The 26,243-nt window shown below is 30.8% G+C and overlaps 1 protein-coding gene across 1 annotated transcript in view; it reads right to left on the bottom strand.

The window, feature by feature from the left end:
- Positions 1-15,805, bottom strand: part of LOC142328861 (uncharacterized) — a 42,510-nt gene extending 26,705 nt beyond the window's left edge. Inside the window, exons 1-2 of the mRNA XM_075372982.1 lie at positions 15,712-15,805; positions 5,330-5,557 (exon numbers count right to left, since the gene is read on the bottom strand). Of these exons, the coding sequence (XP_075229097.1) occupies positions 5,330-5,535 (206 nt within the window). The 5' untranslated portion in view covers positions 5,536-5,557; positions 15,712-15,805. The remainder of the gene's footprint in view (positions 1-5,329; positions 5,558-15,711) is intronic.
- Between the last annotated feature and the right edge of the window lie 10,438 nt (positions 15,806-26,243).

Genomic DNA, 26,243 nt, shown 5'->3' with positions numbered 1-26,243 from the left:
CTTAATTTTCCTGTGTGCTCAGTCTGTTTTACCTTCATCACTAGCATTCTTATACTGTCTACGCTCATCCATCAGCTGCAACATATCCTCTGATATCCAAGGTTTTATAAACACTTCTTTTTATTCCACCTACGTTCGTTTCTGCTGATTTAAGAATTTCCTTTTTATGAATTTCCTTTTTAACATTCTCTGATTCTCTTCTATATTTTCTAACTTATTATTTTTTTTACTCAGACCTCTTGCGATGTCCTCAAAAACTTCTTTACCTCCTTCCTCAATAAATTCCATCGATTCAATTGGCACCTTTTCTTCAGGTTTTTAAACTTCAATCTACATTTCATTATCACTAAATTATGGTCGATACAGATGTCTGCTCCTGTATATCCTTTGCAGTCAAACAGTTGATTTCTAAATCTTTGCTTAACCATGATATAATCTATCTGATACCTTGCAGTATCGCCCGGCTTTTTCCATATGTATACTCTTCTATTATGATTTTTAAACTGGGTGTTGGCAGTTACTAAATTATATTTCGTGCAAAACTCAATAAGCCAGTCCCTCTTTCATTCCTTTTGCCCAGCTCGTATTCACCCTCAGTATTTCCTTTCTTGCCTTTTCCAATGTTTGCATTCCAATCTCCAACTACTATTCAATTTTCGTCGCCCTGTATATGTTTAATTGCTTCGTCAATTTCTTCGTATACTACACCCTCTTAATTGATGATCATCATTACACTGACAGTTGTAGGCATATAGACGCTAATAATCGTTGTCGGCCTAGGTTTTGATTTTATCCTGATAACAATGATTCTATCCGCTATGCTTTTTTAAATACCCTACTCTCTTTCCTATCTTTTTGTTAATTACGAAACCTACCTACATGCCCTTTATTTGATGCTGAGTTAATTACTCTAAAATGACCTGATTGAAAGTCATCTTCCTCTTCCCCCCGAACCACGCTAATTCTTATTGCATCTGCATTTAACCTACCCGTTTCTCTCTTTAAATTTTCTAACCTACCAACATATTTTAGGCTTTTAACATTCCACGCTACGATGTTTTTTAATTTTCTGGTGATGCCCCCCTCCTTAGCAGTCCCCACCCGGATATCCGAACGGGGGACTGGTTTACCTCCAAAATTTTACCGAGGAAGGCGCCTCCATCTTTGTTACCTGAAAATGCGGAAAGTACTTTTTTGGAAAAAAACAACTGTAGTTTTCCATCGCTTTCAGCTGAATAATAATCAAAAGATCGAATGCTGATATAGCCGTTTAAGTCTTCCTGACCTACACCCTTAACAACTACTGAAAGAGCTGCTGCCCTGCCCTCTTTCAGGAATCATTCCGTAGTCTGGCTCTCAACAGATCACTGAGTCCCTCACCTTCGGCAAGGTCTCATGATTCGTAGAGGGGAATTTTTTTTTCAATATGTCATTAATGTATTAATTATATCTTACAACTGCTTAGTCAGCTTTTTGTGTAAAATAAGGATAATTACGATATAACAAGAAGCAATCTTTTCTTTCAACTTTACTGGAATTTGGACTGCGATTACGGCTTCAGAAATTTGTTCTCCGGAAACTTTTGTATTAATTTTACTTCTACATCCATTTATAAATTTCATTTAATTCGGTTGAATTTTGTCTATTGAAACGGTTTTATATGTGTACCGTTTGTCCTATGGTAACAGCAACTTATAATTTGGATATCTATCTCTTAACTGTGATATAATTAAGTTCACCTTGTAAAACTCAAAATCACGAGGTTATTTTTCATAATAGACTTTTAAGAATAATAATTAAACATATAACAAAATTGGAAAATATATTTAAGGAAGTTCGTTCGTATATTAACATCATTATACGTCGGGTTTATCCTTGCTGTGTTTTGAATTTGTTTATTCAATATTGGTTTCACGATTCGATGCCTATAAAGAGGATATTAAACCGCTGTTAAGTTAGCGAAAGATAATAGTTACAATATTTTCGGTTGAGAATTGTTAAACTTGAGCGCGGTTAAGTTATCCTTAAGCTATACATTTACATGTTTTCCGTGTTTTATCGATTAATAAGTGGTGTTTTGGGAACTGAAATTCATATCGACGCAGTTTTTCCGGTTAGATATGTTTTTTCAATAGTATTTTAAAAAAACAAAATATTTTTCGAAAAATTATTTAGTGGATGTATTTAATAAAACCGTTGCATTGTCTTCGGTTAGACATTAAATCGCGTGGATAGAATTCCCATTAATTATTGGGTAGTACGTTTCTAACCATAAACCGAAATTTCTGGGTGTTGAAACGAAAAATTCTTTCGAGACGATTCAAATTGATTTCTTTTGCGACAAAATCAAACCGTACTGTTCTGCTTTGAAACTCCTTAACAAACCACTTTGTCATCGTTATTAAATATTTTTTATTACTTTTAAGTAAACATGTATCGTCTGTTGAGGGGTTCTCTCAAAAAGTCAGAATTAGTTTTCAAGACAAAACGGGTTATCAAATTATTTTGTGTACTTCATAATTATGATTTATGTATGTCGATATTTAGAAAATTTACTCGTGTGTGTTATGTTTATAAATGTCATTCTTTGCTAAAACAAAGAATGTTGCTTATCCTTAAAAGATAATATCCATAACTTATCAAACGCAGTAAAAGGATTGTTTTTGCATGAATCAATAAAATACTTTGATAGATTACCGAATAATTTAAAATTATTTAAAATTCAATTAAAAGATTTTTTTTTTGATACAAACAGTAGTAATACTTTTTAGATACTACTGATTGAATAAAAAAAAAAAAAAAAAAAAACTGAATTTCTGTATCCCGTTCAGTTTGTGAATAAATATTTTTTTTTAAATTAATGCCGTCTGAATTTATTTTTCACATGCGCTTACCTTATAATTATAATTAATTTTGTATTTTCTGATGTTTTCGTAAAATTTTTATTAAAGTTTTCCTTGATTCATCCAGGTAAATGCTGGCACAGTTCTTTTTTTTTATACATGAAGTACGATGTCTATCTACACGTGACGCGTTCATATATGTATACATCGTAATCGGAGATTATTTTTTTTTTACTTTTAAGACCATAATGGATTACCACTTTAGTTCATTTTTTTGGCAAGTTCATTCTTTTCTTGCTGATTTGTTGTTTTTCAGCCTTTCTTTTTTGCCAGTAATTTTTAAGGATTTCAGATCTTCTTGCCCTGTCTTGTTAAGAATACACCCGGCTTATTGTTTTCTTGGGTTTTGATAGGAATCTTGTTTCTTCATTCTTTAATTTCTCATAGTTTCCGGTTCTCGTTTTTAGGTTTTCACGGGTTATGTCTAATTCCTATCTGTATGTATTTCCCATGTCTTTCTGTACTTCGTATAACCAGTTCGGTCTGCTTTTCTTGTTTCAGAAAAGTTTATCCATCTTTAAGATTATCCGTCTGATAAGTCTGGTCTCTTCCGTTCTGAAAATACGTTCTAGAAAGGAAATTCTCTTCTTTCTAAATTTATTAGTTATCAGGATGATCGTTTGTAAACCTCTTCGTTTGGAATCTCCAAATCTCGTCTTTTTTAATGTTTTTCCCGATGCATCGCCGTAGAATCCATCAATCTTTTCTAGTTTGTCGCTAAACCTTGTCTGGTACGGTCCAAATACGGTTTCGCATCCGTAAAGTATTTCCGGTCGGATAAGAGTTATAATGTCTTATTTTTGTGCTTATGGACATGCATTTTTTGTTATAGATGTTTTGTGTTTTTATTGCGGCTTTGATGAGTTTATTTATTCTTTCATTCCAGTTTGGATTTTCTTGGAGGTTGTGTGTGATGTTTTTCCCCAAATATTTAAAGTTTTCAATAATGACATTAAGTATTTATTTATTAAGATTAAGTATTTATTTATATATTTTTATATTACTATTGTTTCCACGGTAACGTGTTTATATTTTCACTGGCACTTTTTCGTTTTACTTTTCCCCTTTATTTCGCATTTTTTCACATAAAGATTACTTAATACCATATAGCACGCTTTATAATAATTGATGAATAATACATTACCGAAAACACACTAATATGCTGTTTTATTCCAGTCATTTTAAACATTCTCCATATTAACATATTAAGCATTATTGCTTATAATTATAAATATTATCTAACAAAACGTTCGGTAACTTCGCTTCTTTCGGTAACCTCGACTAATTAACAGTAATGTTCTGATTATTTGAATAATAAATAATCAAAACATTACTGTTAATTAATCAAGATTAGCGAGCGAGGCAGGCGTAGGTTAAGTTTTGTTAGATTTATATTTATAATTTTTCTGCAAATACCCACTGATTTGGAAGAATTCTGCTCCTACTGTACTTTTTTTTTGAAAATGAGGATTCGTCTATTTCTGGACGAAATCATCATTCCTGGACCGTATACCTTTTTTGTTTTTTTTAATAATTGATCGGAACTCACTCTTTTAAGTACATTTGTATATTTGCCAATCCGTTATCGCTTCATTTAACATTAACCTACGATCGATTCAGTCGCTTACCTCGACTAACATGTTAATATGTAAAATTTGTTTGTTTAAAATGACCGGTATAAAGCAGCGTATTAGTGTGTTTATTAAGTATTTAAAAAAAAAAGTGGGGAACGTAAACGAAAAAGTACCTTTCAATTTTTAATAGCCAGTAATTTCGTGTACTGTTTTTTTTTTTATTTGCAAATTTCATTCATAATTGTTCGTACCCAGCGTCCTTTACGTTTAGAAGTACAAGTGGTGTTGATGGAAATGTAATTTATTTTTAAATATTATAAAAAAAATTTTAGTTTTTCCATTTTTTTTTTACAGATTTGATCAATTCTCCACTCTCGTACCTGCTCTAAATGTTTGTTACAGTCATGAGTTATGTCGAAATTGATTTCTTTTTTAATTTAAATTGAACGTTGTGTTTTATTTTTCATTTTTTATGCTCATTGAAGCAAAATTTATTTGTTCAACTGAATTCGTTACTGTAGTTGGTTATAGTGAAAAAAACTTGCTTTATACTTATATTGAATTTGAATAAATAGTATTGAATAATACGTCCGTTAGATTTATTAATCGGATTGTTTTGGTGATTTTAATTAAAATTAAAATGTATACGTATTTGGGAATCTACGTTTAAAAATTTGTTACGGTAAAAATTGATGTTCTACACTATCGTTATGCGATTGAAAATATTAAACAAATTTTTGAATGAAAAGTATTACGTTAGATATTATTTATAACACAAATTATTTAAAGAACTAATTAATTTTTAAGATAAAATTTAAAAAGAAAAACAAATAAAAAAAGAAAAGAAATTACCTTAAGTTTTTATACATGGATGTATGAACGGGGATACCGTAACGGTCAATATTCGTTTCTTCAGTGTAAACCCAGGTACCCCCCAGCTGGGAGGACTGTTCGAAGACTGTGACACCACCCTCGACCCCGACGGGGGCGGTGCAGTGTCGCGCCGCGCAGAGACCGGCTGCCCCGCCTCCAATCACAGCCACTTTTTTATCGTTCATTAGCAGAACGGTTCAGTCGTACCTTAAAACAAAGATTTATATCGTTTAACATTAATAACATCACCTGCTCCTGTTATAAAATAATCTAGCAATAAATTAGGCAAAATCTTTTTAAAATAAAATGATTGCTTTTATTTTGCGATACGTTAATATTTATTATAGATAAATGTTTACTGATAGTATTATATTTTTATTCGTATATAACACTGATAGACAAAAGAAAAAAAAAATTTCTCTAAGTGCGATATCGTTATTTGAAATGGTTTTTTGCGTACATTACAGTTCTGTAAATACAATTTTTCTATCACCCTTACTTTTTAATAAATTACCCTTCAAAAAAAAAATTAAATTAAATTTTATATAATAAAATATATTAAAACGATTTCGCTGATCTTTTATTTTATTAAAAGCATCAGGCACATCCCGAATTAATGTAATCGGCTAGCATGTTATATTCAATTTCCCTTTATAGCGGCTTTCCATCACCGAAATGCCTTCGTGGAAACGTTCACCGTGTTCATCACTTACGTCTCCTAGGTTGTCCGGGATAAAATCCAGATGCGAGTGGAGGAAGTGTATTTTCAAAGATGTATTACATCCGATAGCTCTGTATGAGGTAAGAAGTCGATTAACAATATCGTCGTAATTGTCGGATTTTTGTTTGCCGAGTAAAGTTTTGCAAACTTCTTTAAATGAAGACCAAGCTGCATTTTCTATATTATTTAACATAGAGTTAAATACATCATCTTTAACAAACTCTTTTATTTCAGGATCAACAAAAATATTCCTTTAATTTTTCCTTCGCTTACATTCGGAAATTTCTGCCTGATGTACAAAAATCCGAGACTTTCCTTCTTCATTGCTTTTTAAACATTTTTAATTAGGCCTAGCTTGATATGGAGAGGAGATAAAAATATTTTTTGGGTTGAACTAAGGGCTCGTGATTAATATTTTTCACGTTTGGAGTTAAGTTGTGTCTCGTTTCTTCCACTCTTTCGTAACGTAATGTTTATCCCTAGCTCGACTGTCCCGTTCGCAAAGAAAACACAAGTACTTAGTATAGCCTAACTGCACGCCTAACAAAATAGCTATAACTTTCAAATCACCACATATATTCCAGCTATGTTTTTTATAATTTATTTTTTCAAGAACGTCTTTCATCACATCGTACGTCTCTATCAAATTAATACCGTAAGCGATGGTATCGAAGGATATTTGTTACCGTTGTGTTGTAGAACCACTTTTAAACTGTAGTTAGACGAATCTACGATAAGGCGCCAGTCCTCAGGTTTATGAACTTGTCCTAAATGAAACATAAGCTCATCAATATTTGCGCAATAAAACAAATTATTTTCATCGATAAAATACTGAGAAATTTCTTTTTGTCGGCTTCGAAAGCCCGAAATGTTTGTATTTTTTAAGGGAATTCAAACCTTGCAGTCTTATCCTAACAATTCAGCTTGATTTTTTGATAAATTTAAATCCCTAACAAAGTCATTCAATTCACCTTGTGATATAAGATGTGGCTTACTGGAAGATAATTCAAAATCAGAATCGTCGTTGTTTTCTTCATTACTGCCTGATTCTTCATCGCCGCTTTCGAAACACACATTCACGAGTGGCTCAGGAACTGGAATAATTGCACTGTGAGCTTCAGGCCTGATTGCAGATTGCAATGAAGGTTGTTTTACAGTATGTTTAGAATTTTTAGAAATTCCAGACACTTTTTAAACAAAAGTAAACACTCGGTTTCACGATTCTTTGGTTCAAGCCAAACCATAGGTACACCAAACGGCAAAGCCTTCAATGTACCTTTTAGCCATCCTCTTAAATATACTAAACAATTAGTGCAAACTATATGAGCAGCCCACGTCTTATCCTGATTGCCAATTTTACCTTGAAAGTACAAACTATATGGATTTTTAATTAAAGGTGTAATGTTTTTTCTACTTGATTTTACGGTAAACTCGCCACATACATAACACGATTTCGAAGCATTATGACACTGCACTGTTAACAAACTTAACACGGCGATAAGACTGAACAAAGTTAGTTCATTCCTAAATCCGGTGCTTAATACAAACAACACAGCTGTGTTTTCAGCTACATGTTTTGACCTGCACAGACATGATTAATCTTGTCCATGAAGGCTCACTTTTCAGTGTTAGATATGATGTCATAATATGTGACTTTGAAACGATATTTAATTCTTTGTCTAGTATTCTTTATTTATCGCTTACAAATTATGTTAACAAAGTTAAACAATAAAAAATTAGCTAAAAAAATACAATTTAGGAGCTTAAAATACTAACTATATGTTAAAGAATGAAAAATATATTTTAAATAAAATTTGAAATTTTTTCTGAAATGGTGGGTGATTGAAAGATTATGTACGTATCTCGCGTATTTCAAAAACGATTTAAATCTATTGGTTTATTAATAGTTATTAACCTGTTATTGTAAAAAAAAAATTACAATAAATAATAATTCGGTAACAATAAAAAAAAAAATATGAAAACATATCATTAGTTATTAATGAAATAAAATTTTATGTACTTTTAAAAATGTGTATTTAATTTAATAGGCGTACAAGGAAGTCATGTGGTGTCTAGATCAGATTTAGAAAAAAAATTATTTATCGATGGTAACATAAAATGCATGGTGTGATAGAGAGGATCTAGGTAAATTTATTTGTTCTATATTTTATTATTATAGCTGTTATATATAATGACAACCGTACCAGTGGTTTTTTTTCTCCTATAGCAATGAAGTGCCGTTTCAAACTACCGTTTATAGGACACCAGTAACAACCGATACTTAATTTTTTTTTATCTTGTACGCACAATTTATTTAAGCTAAACTACTCGATCCTATTTACAATGTCAACGTCGTATTTTCTTTTTTTTTACAATATATATATACAATGTAAAAACATCCTATTTGCAATTGTCTTTACAATCGTATTGTTACCCGCGTGTCTTGTGCGTGCTGTAACCAAAAATGCTGTAAGCTACACGACTATATTAAATAAATGGCTTTTGAAATCGGTGTAGCCATTTTTAAGATAATAAGAATCCCCGACAGGGTTACTAAGAAAAGTGAGAAATGAGAAACTGTTTCCTGTTACTTTTTTCATTTAGTCGACATATTGTTGTACATTAGCGCGGAAAGTCCACCGAAATGTCGGGGAAATTCACCTTTCTAAGCGACTCCTTTACTTTATTCACCAAAGGAACATGTTATGTATAGTAAAAATCATTACTCTCAGAGAGAGTAACTCGGCCTAGTGTTTCTCGTACCTCGCGTGCGCTTACACAATCTATTATTAACACTGAATTTATTTATAGTTAGTGTTTATGTTATTATATAATTAAAATGTGCTACGGATTATATTAAAAAATAAAAATTATTTATCTGTGTTGTTAAATTTTGTATTTATGGTGAAAATGTTTAATTTTGTTTGTTCAGGGAAAATGCTGGTGTATTTATTATTTTCTTTTCTGAAAATTCATTCAAAATCATCGTACTTTTTTCTGCTGCGATCCAAATTTTTTTATCTGTAATGTCGCTGTGAGATTTTTGGTTTTTTAGTGTTTGATTTATTTAGAAATTTTTCTGTAGTTTAACTCTCTGCTGTGAAAAACTGAAGATATTGAATCATTTTTTCCCGTGATGCAAGATGATCGATCGTGAACATTTTAAATTTGAAGTAGAATTTATATTTGTTTAAAAGAAATTGTAAAATTTTCTCATTGAATTTGTATTCAAAATAAAGCACTTACATCGTCAATTTATTCTTTAAAAAAAAAAAAAAAAAAAATTAGTTGTCCGTAATGATCTTTGGAGAATTTTAGAATCGATAGTTGTTTTGAGAAAATTAATTTAAAAATACTTTCGAGTACAATAAAATTTGCCTTAAAAACACACCGTTTGTACTTTTATCTGAATTCATAATTAAGTAATAACTGATAAGTATTAACTATTAAGTAATATTTAATTCACTTTTGAAAACTTTATCCGCCGGATTATGTTTATGAGATTTGTAAAAAAAATTACACGGATTTCAATACTAGACGGCGGATACCGGTGTACTTTGATGGTTGGGGCTCGATTAACCATATATTTCAGGAACGGTCAGTCTGCGATTGTACAACACTACACCTCATTTACGTATTATACATGTCATCCTCATCTCATTTGGCCGTGGTTTGCCGCTTACTGTTCGCAAAATTGACCGGATTTGAACGAACGTGAATAGAAATTGAAAATTTTAAACTTTCATTGATTTTTACTACAGTACAGTCTCATTCATTACATTTCGGCATTCGTCATTGGCTCCGATGAAAACTTGCAAGATTTTACGTTATTATCGGTTACGCCTGCTCCTCATCAATTCAAAGGAATAAATAAGAAATTATATTTATAAAATTAAAACTCTGATATCGTCACCGCATGTCTTCTTTGTACGCCTATACATACAGTTTTATTTCACCAATAACTTTTTTCCAACTTTTTTTTTATTGTTATTATTGAATTATTATTCATTGTAAAAGTTTTTTTAATAATTTTTAATAAATATTTAATAAATCAATATATTTAAATTTAAAAAAAGAGGAAATGCACCTCTTATGGTACATCGTTGAAAAGTTCTCAATGAGGGCTTATTACTGCAGTTAAGAAAAAGTTTGAAATTTAATTCGGATTTAGGAATTTTTGGTCAAGTCAATTGCAATTGAAAGCTGCACAACTAGATGTTACAACAGTCCTAAATCCAAAATTTCAACATTCTACGTTTAATAGTTTTTGATTTAGACGAGATACGTACGTACAGACGTCACGCCGAAAATAGTCAAAGTGGATTCAGGGATGGTCAAAATGGATATTTTCGTTGAAATCTGAAAAGTGAAATTTTTCACGATTACACAATACTGGGTTTTAAATTATCGGTCGCATAATGTGTTGACTAAAATTTATGAAGAAAATACAAAGAAATAAGATTACTAAGATTTGTTATCGTGTTTAGCGGTCTATAGTAATTTAAATTGACAGTATGAGCGAATAGAAAAATATTAACATCGATCTGTATTGTCCCGCGGTATTATTTTTGAGGGTAGTTTTATGTGACACGACGTTATTATCCTGTTAATATATATATTTATTGCGACTGATAGGAGGAATAATTTAATTGAATTTCTTTTTAGATAATATGTTTTATTATAATATAAATATTAAGCGGCATTAACTGTTAAAAGTAAAGAATCTCTAAAAAAATGTGGTAAAATTGCATCCGTTATTGTTTTCACCATCGTTGTACGTAAACCGATTTATTAATTGTCTTCGGTGATTATCCTTGCTTCAAATCATTTACAATCCAGTTAATCGCTTTTTGAAACATACGTCGATAGAACAGTCAGGTCGTAAAGATTTCAACTTATCGTTTTCAAATATATACCGGAGGATCAGTTATATTCTAAAAGTACTTACAATTTTAAAACCGTATAAAAATGTACTTATATAACTTACAGATTCGGTTGTCTCGTTTCTTAGAAAAACACATCAAGTTTGTCACCCGACATTCTCTTCGGTTCGATATGGATTCCAAATGTAATGCGACGTACACCCCACCTGAAGTCGATTTCATTCCCGACTGTAGCCGGTAAGTCGGGCGTTAACTCTGCAGCTGCGCTGTTAATTCCACGTCTTAGGTCAATAAGATCGGGAGGTAAACGCGGTAACTTAAGAAAAAATCTAGCGGGGTCAAAAATGAGGAGCGAGGTGGGCTTGAAATTGACCTTCACGACCGATCCACCCGCCTGAGAATCGAGTATCAAGAAAGTTTCGACGATAGTGAGGTCGTGTTCTCGTTCTTGGCGTCCGTCTTAGTCATCATCGTCTAAGTAAGGAATTGCTGTTGCTTCTTGGAAGAAGAACGGGCCGTACAGTCTTTGTACGAATTCGGCATTAATGAACTATCAGTGTCAAAACTTGATGTGTTTTTGTATTAAATGAGACGTTAACCAAATCTGTAAGTTATGTAAATAAAATTTTGTTTTTAAAGTTAAGTCCTTTTCGAATCACCGTTATATTAGTATCGTAAATTTACATTATTTGATTATCGATTATTGATGTGGAATATTTTGATGAAGTCGTTGAAACTTATTTATTTTTTTTTATCATGTAATAAATAATATGAAATTGTATTAATCTTTGCTCTATTTGGTTTTTTTAATAAATAAATATATAATACATTTAAAAAGTGTTTTGATTTATAACAGATAATTTTCTCAAGTCTTGAGAAAATGTATTGTTTTTTGTAAATTTGAATTTTATAGATAAAACCAAAGAACAAACATTTGCATTATAATTTTTATTCAAAGAAAGAGCTGTTGTTTTGAAATGAATTTAAAAAAACACGCAAACCTTCAAAAACAATTTTAAAAAAAATTACTTAAAAAACAAAATTTTATGACCGGTTTGATTGTTAAATAATAACCATAAGAAGAAGAGTAAAAATAATAAATAAGTACTGATTAAAAAATAAACGTTACTTAAGAAATACTTAAAAAGTTAGCATTCCTAATTGTGTTAATAAAATTAAAGTAAAAAAATAATAATTTGTGTTACTTAACATTTATGATGGAAAGCCTGATTAATTTTTTAATAAATCGAGAGATGCCTCTCTCGAGGCATCTGAAAATGAAGCTATTGTAATAAAAATATGGTTGTAAAATTAAAATTTAGATATTATCTCAAATTACCGGTATAAAAATCAGCGGTGTTTTCTGCAAAAGTGCTTATTAAAGAGAAGAGAAAAAAAATATTTATTTTTCTAAATAATAAAAGTGTAGCCAGCTATTTACCTTTTTCCTCGCCCTCGTAGATCTACGGCCTAGAAATAGGACCCGTCGAATAATATAACGCCGTTATTTTTCTTAGGAAAAAATTACGTAGTTTTAAATTACGAGTAGTTTTCACGTATGACTTTCCAATAAACTGTTTGTTGTAAAAGTTTTTCTTACGCGGGTTGTAATTTTGTTTATTAGGAAACTTTTATTTAGAGTTTAAAATTATAGTTTTGTGCTTTTTAAAGTTTTAAATAAGTTAATTACACTTAGGTTTATTGCACTTATTTTCAAAATTGAGAATAAATTGCCACGGAAATGTGTGAAATTTAATAATTCTATGAAAATCGGTGACATTTTAACGATAAATATATTTTTATAAGTACGTTATAATTGAGATTTGAGAAAAAAATTGTAAATTACGTCAATTTAGCGAATTAAATGAGCGAATTTCACATTACTGAAAAAAGTAAATTTAGTAATGAAAATCAAAATTTACTATATCGTTGAAGAATTTTGAAAATAATGAATGTTTTAAAATAAAAAAAGACCTAGGTCTTTTTACTCCGTGTCTATACCATTAGATGACACGAAGATGTGGCACCTGGGAAATCCCAGAGTTAACCGATTATAAACCCCTTCATACAGCAGCTGCACAAATCTCTCGGATTCTCAGCTCTGTGAAACAGTCAGCGGTTATTTAAAATTATTATTTTTGCCGATAGCATCACAAATGTAACAAAGTAATTAAAAAATAAAAACAGACTTCAAAAAAACAGTACTACTAAAACGTTACAGATAATTCTATTTTTATTTAATTAAATTAAACGTATTTACAACAAATAACTATTTTTGAAGTCGTCACAAGTTAAACGATCTATATAATAAAAATCGTACTTCAAACAACGCAAAATCGGTAAAAGAAGTTTTACTACAATAAAATGAGATCTACAAAAATATATTATAACAATAAAATGCGACGTAAAAATATATGATATAAGAATACTTTGTAGATGCTTCGGTACATATATTATCACAAAGCACACATATGCCTTAGCAAACTCATGATGAGGTATGACCGTGAGACACTCGCTCTCTGTACGCTCTTGAGATCCCGTTTAGCCGCCTAGCGGTCGATTGAGATATTAACTTTTCGTAACTTTATGTTTAATTGAGTTGACGTGAATAGACTTCAAAAATACTTATTTGTTGTAAATACTTTTACTTTAGTTAATTATTTGTAACATTTTAGCACTGTTACTTTTTGAAGTCGGTTTTTATTTTTTATAAATTATTTTATAAAACCTCCTCTTTTTGTACTGTGCGAGCGATCAGCGGCTAAGTGTGTCGAGCCGTTCAGTTTTTTTGGTATGTTTCCTAGATTATCAACCGATTTGGTTAAAATTTATAGAGGACCATTCCAAAACCATTAAAAAAAATTATCAAAACGGGTTTACTAACCTGGGAGATATTGCGTAACATACATTAAAAAATAATTGTCGAATTGATAACCTCCTTTTTGAAATCTGTTAACAAATAAAAAAAATCTTTCTTTAGTTCACGCAAAAGACAGACTTTTCGTTATTTTATCTTTTATATTTTTTCTTTATTTAATATTAAAATTTATTTTCCGTTACTTATTTTAATATTAAGTTAAAAAAAAAATTATACAAAATAAAATAACAAGTAGGTCTTCATCAGAAAATTATATCGTTATAACCGACAATTAGAACCTGCACACGCATCTAGTTTCAGCTTGTTTATCACCGTGACTGACTGCACAAGTGCGAATGAAAAATTCACTAATACTAAGTCAACATAACTTCAAATTGAGGTTTTTCCAATGTTGTCAACTTTAAGTTGCGCGTACCAAAGAACGACTCGACCAATCTTCATCAAATTTTCACATTCACAATTTCAGATATACTAGTACAGCGTATTTAAATTTCAGTGACATTGATTTAGTATTTTTATTTGTTGAAGATTTTCCAGCCATAAAATTTTATAATTGAATGATATTTTGAAATTTTCGTGCCACGCATATATATATATATATATATATATATATATATATATATATATATACAGTCTCAAGTAAATGTTATTTTCCGTACTCCTCGTACCTTCCTCGTACCTCAAAACGTAAAGAAAATTCAATTTCATTCCCCAATCCCACCGAGCGACCGAAAGTAATACCGTACTTTTTCTTCGAAAAGTTGGTTAAAAAATGTAATAAAAAATGAATTAAGTAATCAAATATTTAGCCTAAGTTTGAAAAAAAAATACAAAGAAAATGTATAATAAACTTAAAAAAAAAAAGTAAAAAAGATAAGCGTCACAATTCGGTCTGTAGATTATTTCTCGCCTAAATAAACCGGTTTTAATGATTTTTTGTTTTCCATTTGTTTTAAACTTTTATCAGAAAAAAAAAATACCAGTATTATTTAATTTGCGGTCTACGTGGATGATCAGCCTGGCAAAATTAAATAGCACAAGTTATATAAAATTGATTTGAGTGTTATTTTCTGCCTTTCCCAGTATTGTCACTATAACATTCGTAGTTGACGCGTTTCGCAGTACTTGCTAAAAGTAATTTTGAGATTGGAGATACTACGATTGTTAAAGTGATAAAGCTAGAAAGTGCGGAAAATAACAGTCAAATCAATTACGATAACACAATGTAAATTTTACTTAAAAGTCCGTAGGAAATTTTTCAATAACTTTTTCTAAAGTAATCAAAATACGATTTAAAAAAAAAAATATTTTACTTAATTTGTTTTTTTTTTGTATATAAATCTAACGTTTTAAAGTAATTCAAAACACATTTTCAAAAGTTAGTTTGCGCACGATTTTTTTGTTTGCTAACGTCTAAGTTATTTCCTTGCATTACTTGTCAGAATTTTTATAAAAAAGTCTTTTGGCTTTTACAGTTCTTACAAAACGACTGTTTTAATAGCTTCGCTTTTTCTTTATTTAAGTAAAATTAAAAAAAAAAATCGACTACTAGATAATACTTTTATTATATTTTTGACTTTTTGACGAGTTAAGCGGTTTTTGTTCGTTTTCACAGAAATATTTTTAATAATATACCGTCAAAATATAGCTAGATGTAAAAAAAATTAAATAATAAACCAGAAAGAAGAAATAATTATAATTTGATTCGTGTATTAAGAAAAATTGTTCTCTACATTGCTTTTTAAATATAAAATGTTATAAAAAAATGTTATCTATAATGTAGTAACTTACGGCATTTTCTCTTGAATACAACAAAAAAAAAGTTTTATTTACAAGAAATTTATATAATAATGTTCGTAATAAATAAAATTAATTCTACCTCTGCTTATCTGAATAGTGCGTTCCTGTTTAAAGGTTGCCTTCCACTGAATCGGAATGCACCGACATGATAAATGTTTATCACATAATAATTACACAACCTCCAATTATTTTAAAACTGAACCGTACCATGTTGTATTTGTTGTAGAGTACACTACACTCGTATTGATTTTTTCATAATTCATTTTTAATGTTAACGTTAATAATCCATTATTAATTTTTGTTTGTTTAATGACTGTCGATGAACTCTATAAGTACGAGTATGTTTATCATTTTTACTCGTTAAAACATCGCTGTGTTATATGTTACTCGTTATAAAATAATTAAAAATAAAAATTATTTTACTTTTAATATACGAAAATTTTTTTTTTATTTTTCATCTTTTTTTAATTAATCTACGAAATCTTTGCTAATTTAATACGCTGTTAATTAGGTTTAACCTATTATTGACATATTTATAATTACTGTAAACGTGTATATAATTTCCTTTAATCAGCTGTACTCTTGTAAACGTGTTATTTAACAATAATAAAAATAAAAAAAATATTATTTTTACAATTAATTATAAAAAGTTATATCGGTTAAATACGAGTATTATTAAAAATAATTTTCTCGTTTAAAGATAACGTTGCTATTTTCATCCTGCAATAATTATTCTATATTTAACAACATTAATTAACAATAAATTGAATTAATACTAGATCGTTGAGTTCTTCTTTTCCTTTTTAATCTGCGTAACTATGAAACGGTAACACTTTTAGTGTTTTTTACTGAAAATTTAAAATACAAACGTTGATTTATCGTATTTAAAGACGACGTAATCAATAAATATTTACGTTTGTTTTTAAGGATCCGGTATAAATACTTTGATATCTTCTGTTAAAATTTCGAAAAGATTCCTGTGTTGTTATTTTGAGTTACAGAACTGTTAAATTAATTAAGATCTAAGGATTATTATTAGAGGTACAAACAATATATAAGTAGTGTAAATTTTTTTCGTCTCAAAATAAAATTTACGATCAAAACATATAGTTTTTCTTTTTTTTATATTTTGAATACGGTTTTTAATCGGCAGCATGTATATAACGACGTTTTTATTATTTTGTTGTCTCTTTATATTAACATTAATTATAGCGAAGCTACGTTTTTAAGTTCATTACTGCTTAAGATGTGTTTTAAATGAAAATGAAATGTTGTAAAAACTATTTGAAATAGAAAATGGATTATTGTTTTACATATTTTTACGGTAAATATGTTTCGTTAAAAATAAATATTTTTTATTTAATGTAACGCACATATTTTTATTTTTCGAAAATTTACAGCGGTTTTGTAGTTATACAGAAATCGATTATTTCGGTAATTATTTAGAGTAATCATTTTTGTGTAATATTTTGAATTTGTATCGAAATTCTTTACTTTTTAAAACTGCCAGTTTAATATTTTAAGTTAATTATACGACGTTAGGGAGGTAAGCGAAAGTTAAGTTACGTTTGGTCGGGTATATTGACATCTTTCATCCCCGGTTTGTTGATATAGTACGAAGTACACGGAATCGTTAGTAACCTAACTATTAACCACGTAATTTTTCGATGTATGAATTCTCGTTGAAATTTGCGACCGATTCGGTTTGACTGTGATGAAAAGTTAGCGCGATTAGTTTAATTAACTAGTTTCTGAACTTTGTTCGATACCAGCAAACATAGCCTAACGCTCGCTTCGATCGCTAACGCCGTCTAATATTTATTTATTTTTCGGGATGATTAATTCACCATATAAGCGGGAACCTTGTGCGTGGGAATCCGAATTAGAAATTTTGTAGCGTATGAGAAATGCCACGCCTAACCGGGATTCGAATATGGGATTTCCGAATGAACAGCCGACACGCTACCACTCCGCTACGGATATCGGAATTAAATATTAATATTTAATTCCGATATCCGTCTTATATTTTTATATTTAAAAGTACGGTCGACAGACTTTTTTTTCTTTTTTTTTTTATTTACAATCGGTGCGGTGAAAACAACATATGCCAAGATCATTAACTTGTGAATGCGCGTCATCTTTATGAATAATTACCGTATTTCTTATTGAAATAAAATTGAGTTCCCAAAGTCCATAGTTAACAGAAACTCTTGCGTAGTTCTGCGCAAAAAATCGACTTCTCATTACTTTATTTCCTTTTGCACGGCTCAAACACATAACCAGTCATTATGACTCAAAACTAAATCAGGCTGCATGAATACGCCGAACAATGCTGCTAATAATAGTTGCCGCAGAGAAAGAAACATCGACGTTCCGACTTGCGGGAAACATAACGACCGTGCTTCTGACTTTACCGGCTTAAAACTTTTCGACTTTAAATCGAGCGTAACTCAAAACGACTCGATCGGATCTTCATCGCATTTTCATATTCACAACTTCAGATTATTCGCTACGGCATACCTAAATTTATATGAAATTGACGTTGCAGTTTTGGAAATATTTGAGCCAAAAAATGTTACCCGAATGATATTTTCGTAACCCTCGTGCCTCAGAAATTAAGAAAATTAATTTTCACCTCCAAATCTCACCATGCGACCGAAAGTAATACCGTATTTTTCTTCCAAAAGTCTGTAAAAAATTTATTTGTTCAACAGATCAACTAAAATTTTATTTATGTTTTTCTAATTTTAATAATAATGATTTATCACTTGAAGGATTAAATTTTAACTTCCTATCTTACGCCGGTGACATCGTTCGTCGTAATAAATAATAATAATAATAATAATAATAAATAATAATGTTTGTACAAAAGTTGCCGTTCCTCTAAAGTACATTAAATAATTAGACGAATAGGTAACATATAACTTGTTGCTTTTATTCTAGTTTGTTTTAAAGAACAAAGAGAAACGCTTAAAAAAAATTACTTTCACAAAAAAGAACAATTTTTTATTACCAAAAAAGGAAAGAAAGAAATGAAAAATTAAATAACACGTGTTACTGAATAAGGCTTTTTAACTGTTTAACAGTCATAACCAGCAGATTAAGATTAATAAATTAAAAAAAAAAAAATTATATATATATATATATATATATATATATATATATATATATATAAAACAAGAAAAAAAAAAGTTAAACTATAATAACAAAGTATTGTTTTTGTGAACCACGGAATACTGCGGATGTTTGATTAACAAGATTTAAAATGTAGTTTTAATTATGAATTTAATAAAATAAAGAACGTTACGCAAATTATAACAGTACTGCAAAAAGAAGAAGCTACTTGCAGGTTACATTTCAATCTATACTGCATCTATAATCGATAAAGGTCTGGCAGTTTTATTATCTTTGTTCTTTTAACGTGCTGACGAAATTACAGCTTAGTGAAATTTTTATTCATATACGAGCATATTAAGGCATAATCCAGTAGGCGATCTACCTCTGTAGTTAGTTCGTAGATGGCGCCACTGAAACGCTGTATTGAAATAAGAAAATAATATAAAAAAAGAATGAATAAACAGACTAATTTAAGAATAAATGGAATTATTTTTGTTTAATACCGCAATTATAAATCTAATCTAACCAAACTCTACCTATGCTCGCTTCGCTGGCAAGTCAAAAGTTAGCGAGCGTAGGTTAAGTTTGGTTAGATTCTTGTTTGTCTTTATTTTCTTCTTTCAATATAGCGTTTCAGTGGCGCCATCTAAAAAAAATCCAATGCGGATACTACATCACTTCCTTATACTCGTATTAAATTATATATACACTTTTTTTTTTTTAAATTAGAAGTAATAAAATTTTAATATCAGAATTTTTTCATACGATACGGGGTTTTTCTCATATGTTTTGCTATTTTATTTTTATTTATCTTTAATCTATTTGTTGTATGCCAAAATTGTAATCTAATTTTATTTGAACAGCTCATAAATGTTTTCTTTATTATTTTATTTTAATAACCCTTTAGTCATTACTTCTTTTTTTAAATAGTAGTAATTTAATATTACTTTATTATTCAGTATGTGTATAATATTTTAATTAACGTATCGATGTATGAAAATACTGGAAAAACGTTTTCATTGAATGAAGCAGCTTATAGGTCAGCGTCGATAAAACCAACAAAATTATACTACGAGGTATTAAATGTACACGACTGGGATATTTTTCATCATATATATTATATCCATTTTTAATAAGTTTCTGTATCTTATTTATTGAAAAAGCTTTAATTTTATTTAAAAAAACAATTATTTAATATATATTAAAATATAACATTATTGTTTAAAAGAAAACAAAACATTAAAATTTAATCTGATCAATTGTAATAACATTAATACATTTAAATTTAAAAGCTAGAGACAGTTGAGAGGGATTCATATTCTATATCTATATTTTCTGCATTAATTTAACCTATGCATTTTTTATTAAAAAATATTTCGTTAAAAAATACTTAAAAAGTAAGTAAATATCACATTACCACAGCGTTTCTCAACGGTCGTGGTGATATACAAGGGGTCGCGAAATTAGCCTACAACATTACACGTAGACAGTAATAAAATTATTTTATGAAAAAACTATTTATTATAGACATTTTTCTTACGTTTATAAGTACACATGTAAAGTAGGTAAATTAATGAGACGGTTTGAAGTAAGCATTTTCAACATTCTCTCTTCCTAGCTTTAATCATCCTGGACATGTTTGCCATGTCTGTTGGTTCATCAAATCTAATACTAAAATAGTTTCTTGAACTCGCTTCTTGAATTATCTGATGGCTAACAACGGCAGCCATGTCATCGATTCGCCTTTATACTGTGTCGTTAGAAAGTGGAATTTTTTTCAGTCTTTTTACTTCTTTCCACGCCATTGATTCAACCAAATCGCTAATGGATGGCGAAACACTGACCGTATTAATTGCAGCTTTTTTTTTTTTTTTGTCTTCAGTCATTTGACTGGTTTGATGCAGCTCTCCAAGATTCCCTATCTAGTGCTAGTCGTTTCATTTCAGTATACCCTCTACATCCTACATCCCCAACAATTTGTTTTACATACTCCAAACGTGGCCTGCCTACACAATTTTTCCCTTCTACCTGTCCTTCCAATATTAAGGCGACTATTCCACGATGCCTTAGTATGTGGCCTATAAGTCTGTCTCTTCTTTTAACTATATTTTTCCAAATGCTTCTTTCTTCATCTATTTGCCGCAATACCTCTTCATTTGTCACTTTATCCACCCATCTGATTTTTAACATTCTCCTATAGCACCACATTTCAAAAGCTTCTAATCTTTTCTTCTCAGATACTCCGATTGTCCAAGTTTCACTTCCATATAAAGCGACACTCCAAACATACACTTTCAAAAATCTTTTCCTGACATTTAAATTCATTTTTGATGTAAACAAATTATATTTCTTACTGAAGGCTCGTTTAGCTTGTGCTATTCGGCATTTTATATCGCTCCTGCTTCGTCCATCTTTAGTAATTTTACTTCCCAAATAACAAAATTCTTCTACCTCCATAATCTTTTCTCCTCCTATTTTCACATTCAGCGGTCCATCTTTGTTATTTCTACTACATTTCATTACTTTTGTTTTGTTCTTGTTTATTTTCATGCGATAGTTCTTGCGTAGGACTTCATCTATGCCGTTCATTGTTTCTTCTAAATCCTTTTTACTCTCGGCTAGAATTACTATATCATCAGCAAATCGTAGCATCTTTATCTTTTCACCTTGTACTGTTACTCCGAATCTAAATTGTTCTTTAACATCATTAACTGCTAGTTCCATGTAAAGATTAAAAAGTAACGGAGATAGGGAACATCCTTGTCGGACTCCCTTTCTTATTAGGGCTTCTTTCTTATGTTCTTCAATTGTTATTGTTGCTGTTTGGTTCCTGTACATGTTAGCAATTGTTCTTCTATCTCTGTATTTGAACCCTAATTTTTTTAAAATGCTGAACATTTTATTCCAGTCTACGTTATCAAAAGCCTTTTCTAGGTCTATAAACGCCAAGTATGTTGGTTTGTTTTTCTTTAATCTTCCTTCTACTATTAATCTGAGGCCTAAAATTGCTTCCCTTGTCCCTATACTTTTCCTGAAACCAAATTGGTCTTCTCCTAACACTTCTTCCACTCTCCTCTCAATTCTTCTGTATAAAATTCTAGTTAAGATTTTTGATGCATGACTAGTTAAACTAATTGTTCTATATTCTTCACATTTATCTGCCCCTGCTTTCTTTGGTATCATGACTATAACACTTTTTTTGAAGTCTGACGGAAATTCCCCTTTTTCATAAATATTACACACCAGTTTGTATAATCTATCAATCGCTTCCTCACCTGCACTGCGCAGTAATTCTACAGGTATTCCGTCTATTCCAGGAGCCTTTCTGCCATTTAAATCTTTTAATGCTCTCTTAAATTCAGATCTCAGTATTGTTTCTCCCATTTCATCCTCCTCAACTTCCTCTTCTTCCTCTATAAAACCATTTTCTAATTCATTTCCTCCGTATAACTCTTCAATATATTCCACCCATCTATCGACTTTACCTTTCGTATTATATATTGGTGTACCATCTTTGTTTAACACATTATTCGATTTTAATTTATGTACCCCAAAATTTTCCTTAACTTTCCTGTATGCTCCGTCTATTTTACCAATGTTCATTTCTCTTTCCACTTCTGAACACTTTTCTTTAATCCATTCTTCTTTCTCCAGTTTGCACTTCCTGTTTATAGCATTTCTTAATTTCCGATAGTTCCTTTTACTTTCTTCATCACTAGCATTCTTATATTTTCTACGTTCATCCATCAGCTGCAATATATCGTCTGAAACCCAAGGTTTTCTACCGGTTCTCTTTATTCCGCCTAAGTTTGCTTCTGCTGATTTAAGAATTTCCTTTTTAACATTCTCCCATTCTTCTTCTACATTTTCTACCTTATCTTTTTTACTCAGACCTCTTGCGATGTCCTCCTCAAAAATCTTCTTTACCTCCTCTTCCTCAAGCTTCTCTAAATTCCACCGATTCATCTGACACCTTTTCTTCAGGTTTTTAAACCCCAATCTACATTTCATTATCACCAAATTATGGTCGCTATCAATGTCTGCTCCAGGGTAAGTTTTGCAGTCAACGAGTTGATTTCTAAATCTTTGCTTAACCATGATATAATCTATCTGATACCTTCCAGTATCGCCTGGCTTTTTCCAAGTGTATATTCTTCTATTATGATTTTTAAATTGGGTGTTGGCAATTACTAAATTATACTTCGTGCAAAATTCTATAAGTCGGTCCCCTCTTTCATTCCTTTTGCCCAGCCCGTATTCACCCACTATATTTCCTTCCTTGCCTTTTCCAATGCTTGCATTCCAATCTCCAACTATTATTAAATTTTCATCTCCTTTTACGTGTTTAATTGCTTCATCAATCTCTTCGTATACACACTCTACCTCATCATCATCATGGGCGCTTGTAGGCATATAGACGTTAACAATCGTTGTCGGTTTAGGTTTTGATTTTATCCTTATTACAATGATTCTATCGCTATGCGTTTTGAAATACTCCACTCTCCTCCCTATCTTCTTGTTCATCACGAAACCTACTCCTGCCTGCCCATTATTTGACGCTGAGTTAATTACTCTAAAATCACCTGACCAAAAGTCGCCTTCCTCTTCCCACCGAACCTCACTAATTCCTACTATATCCACATTTGTCCTACCCATTTCCCTTTTTAAATTTTCTAGCCTACCAACCTTTTTCAAGCTTCTAACATTCCACGCTCCGACTCGTAGAATGTTATTTTTTAATTTTCCCTTCCTTAGTAGTCCCCACCCGGAGATCCGAACGGGGGACTATTTTACCTCCGGAATATTTTACCAAGGAAGGCGCCTCCATTCTTGCTATGTGAAAATGCAGAGAGCCACATTTTCTTGGAAAAAAAGCAGCTGTAGTTTTCCATTGCTTTCAGCTGCGCAGTACTCAGAAGACTGAGTGATGTTGATACGGCCGTTTAAGTCGTCCTGACTCACGCCCCTAACAACTACTGAAAGAGCTGCTGCCCTCTTTCAGGAATCATTCCTTAGTCTGGCTCTCAACAGATACCTCTCCGATATGGTTGCACCAGGTAATATAATTGCAGCAGGTAATATAATTTATCTGCCATCGTGTGGCGTTTGTACATATTAACTGCTACTCTTAATAACCCACCGGGTTGGTCTAGTGGTAAACGCGTCTTCCAAAATCAGCTGATTTGGAAGTCGAGAGTTACAGCGTTCAAGTCCTAGTAAAGCCAGTTATTTTTACACGGACTTGAATACTAGATCGTGGATACCGGTGTTCTTTGTTGGTTGGGTTTCAATTAACCACACATCTCAGAAATGGTCGAACTGACAATGTACAAGACTACACTTCATTTACACTCATACATATCATCCTCATTCATCCACTGAAGAATTATCTAAACGTTAGTTACCGGAGGCTAAACAGGAAAAAGAAAGAAAGGTCTCTTATGCCACCTCCATTCCAAGCCGTCTTCTCTGTCCCGTTGGTTTGCAATCTTCACTTTTCCTTTCTCCTTCTACTGACTCTTCAATGTTGTAAGATTCCACTTTTTCTAACCTTATATTCTAACCGGATAACTTTTCTTTTGTGTACTTCCTACATAAGTGCTCTTTCTTTTTAATCCTGTTCATTATTTCCTTTATTTTTTCAGCAATGGTTTTTATATGCTTTCGTGGAAAACAACATTTTTAACAGAGTAAATAACTGCTCGGTTCATGATTATAATTTGCAGGCACCATCTAAAACCTGTTATAGTATATGTTAAAAATTTTCTCTGACTTTTTTAGAATTTCCCAAGTTATTGGACTTCACTGTAAAATTTCTAGTTTTTAAAAAATAATAATTTTTAGATGATACAGTTGCATTACCTATGAAGAGAGTCATCATCATCTGTTACATTGCCTGGTGGCAGGTCTCTTATGCCAACCCACTGGGTTGGTCTAGTGGTTAACGGATCTTCCCAAATCAGTTGATTTGGAAGTCGAGAGTTACAGCTTTCAGGTCCTAGTAAAGGCAGTTACTTTTATACGGAATTGAATACTAGATCGTGGATACCGGTGTTTTTTGGTGGTTGGGTTTCAATTAACCATACATCTCAGGAACGATTGAACTGAGAATGTACAAGACTACACTTCATTTACACTCATACATATCATCCTCATTCATCCTCTGAAATAATAATCTGAACGGTAATTTCCGGAGGCTAAACAGAAAAAAAGAAAGGTAATCTTAGTGCTAGAAAATAAGATGCCTCGTATGTACTTTTTCACTAAAAAATCGAAACCTTTACTATTATTTTGTTTTCAATGAAACTACGCTTTAAAAACTAAATAAAGGCACCAGACGCACGCTTCGCATTCAAATTTAAACTGATGTTCTGCAATCCCTTACGCCTCTTTTATACTGCTGAGAGCACGACGAGTTCCAACGTATTTTATGCATGTTCGGAAATGACGCCCTCATAGCTAATATTATGCAAGCAGACCAAATTACAAGGACACATCAAGGTGGAAAATGTAAATCGCTCATGTTTTTACATTTCATTCTTGCATGTTCATAACCGTCGCTATCAACTAAATAATTTTAACTAGTTTTCTTCGGGTTATGGTTGGGGGTTGTGAAATATTGATTATATATAAATATTTTTTTTTTTTTACTTTTTGGGGTCGTAAAGCTAAAAAGGTTGAGAATCACCGCATTATCATAAATCCTTTTCAAATATTTATCGTCTATAAATTGTCTTCAATCAATAGAAGAATCGTTGAAAAGGAATTATAAATTTCATCCTTTCTTTGTGATAATGGATTTCTTAATCGTGTAAATGAGTTCCGTTTAAATCGCGGGTATTATATTTAACTGAGCGCTGAATTCAAAAAATAATAATTCAGAGACGGATTGGAAAAACTGATTTTTTACTTTTTGAACCTGTTTTGCTTTTCTTTTTTTTAAAACGATATTGTGTCGTTAAAAATAATTTCTTTTTACTAATTATTTCCCTGCAAGATACGCTTGATTTGTTACAACAAGCCAAAACCTCAAAGTAGAAAACCTTTAAGCAAAGGTGAAGTTTCAATATTTCATTTTTAAAATTTAAACTGCGCTTTATAATGACCGATAGTAAAGAAATAAATTTGTTAAAATTTTTTTTTAAAAAAGATTTGTGAAAGAAAAGTTTTTTAACTTTGACGTATAATTTTTTGGTCGATTTGCAATTAAAAATGTATTTTTAAGATTCTATTTACAAGATTTTTTTATCAGACGGACCAATTTCGACGATTCTTTTTGTATTTTTTGGAGGAAGTTTATTATCTGTTTTTACGTAAAAATATTTTTCTTTTGTAAAAAAATAATCCATCACAAAAATTCAAGGCTTGCGGGAAGAATGATGACGGTACGAAATATTTTTAACGTTTGAAAAATGTTAAGTCTAAACGATATTTGAACGAAGAAGATTCTGGATTGAAAACGAAGCCGTTATCACTGTACCAGGAAGGTCATTT

The sequence above is a fragment of the Lycorma delicatula genome, chromosome 8, assembly GCF_047948215.1.
Source record: "Lycorma delicatula isolate Av1 chromosome 8, ASM4794821v1, whole genome shotgun sequence".
Lineage (NCBI taxonomy): Eukaryota > Metazoa > Arthropoda > Insecta > Hemiptera > Fulgoridae > Lycorma > Lycorma delicatula.
The sequence above is the reverse complement of the archived record's forward strand: the minus strand, read 5'-3'. Positions and strand labels throughout refer to the sequence as shown.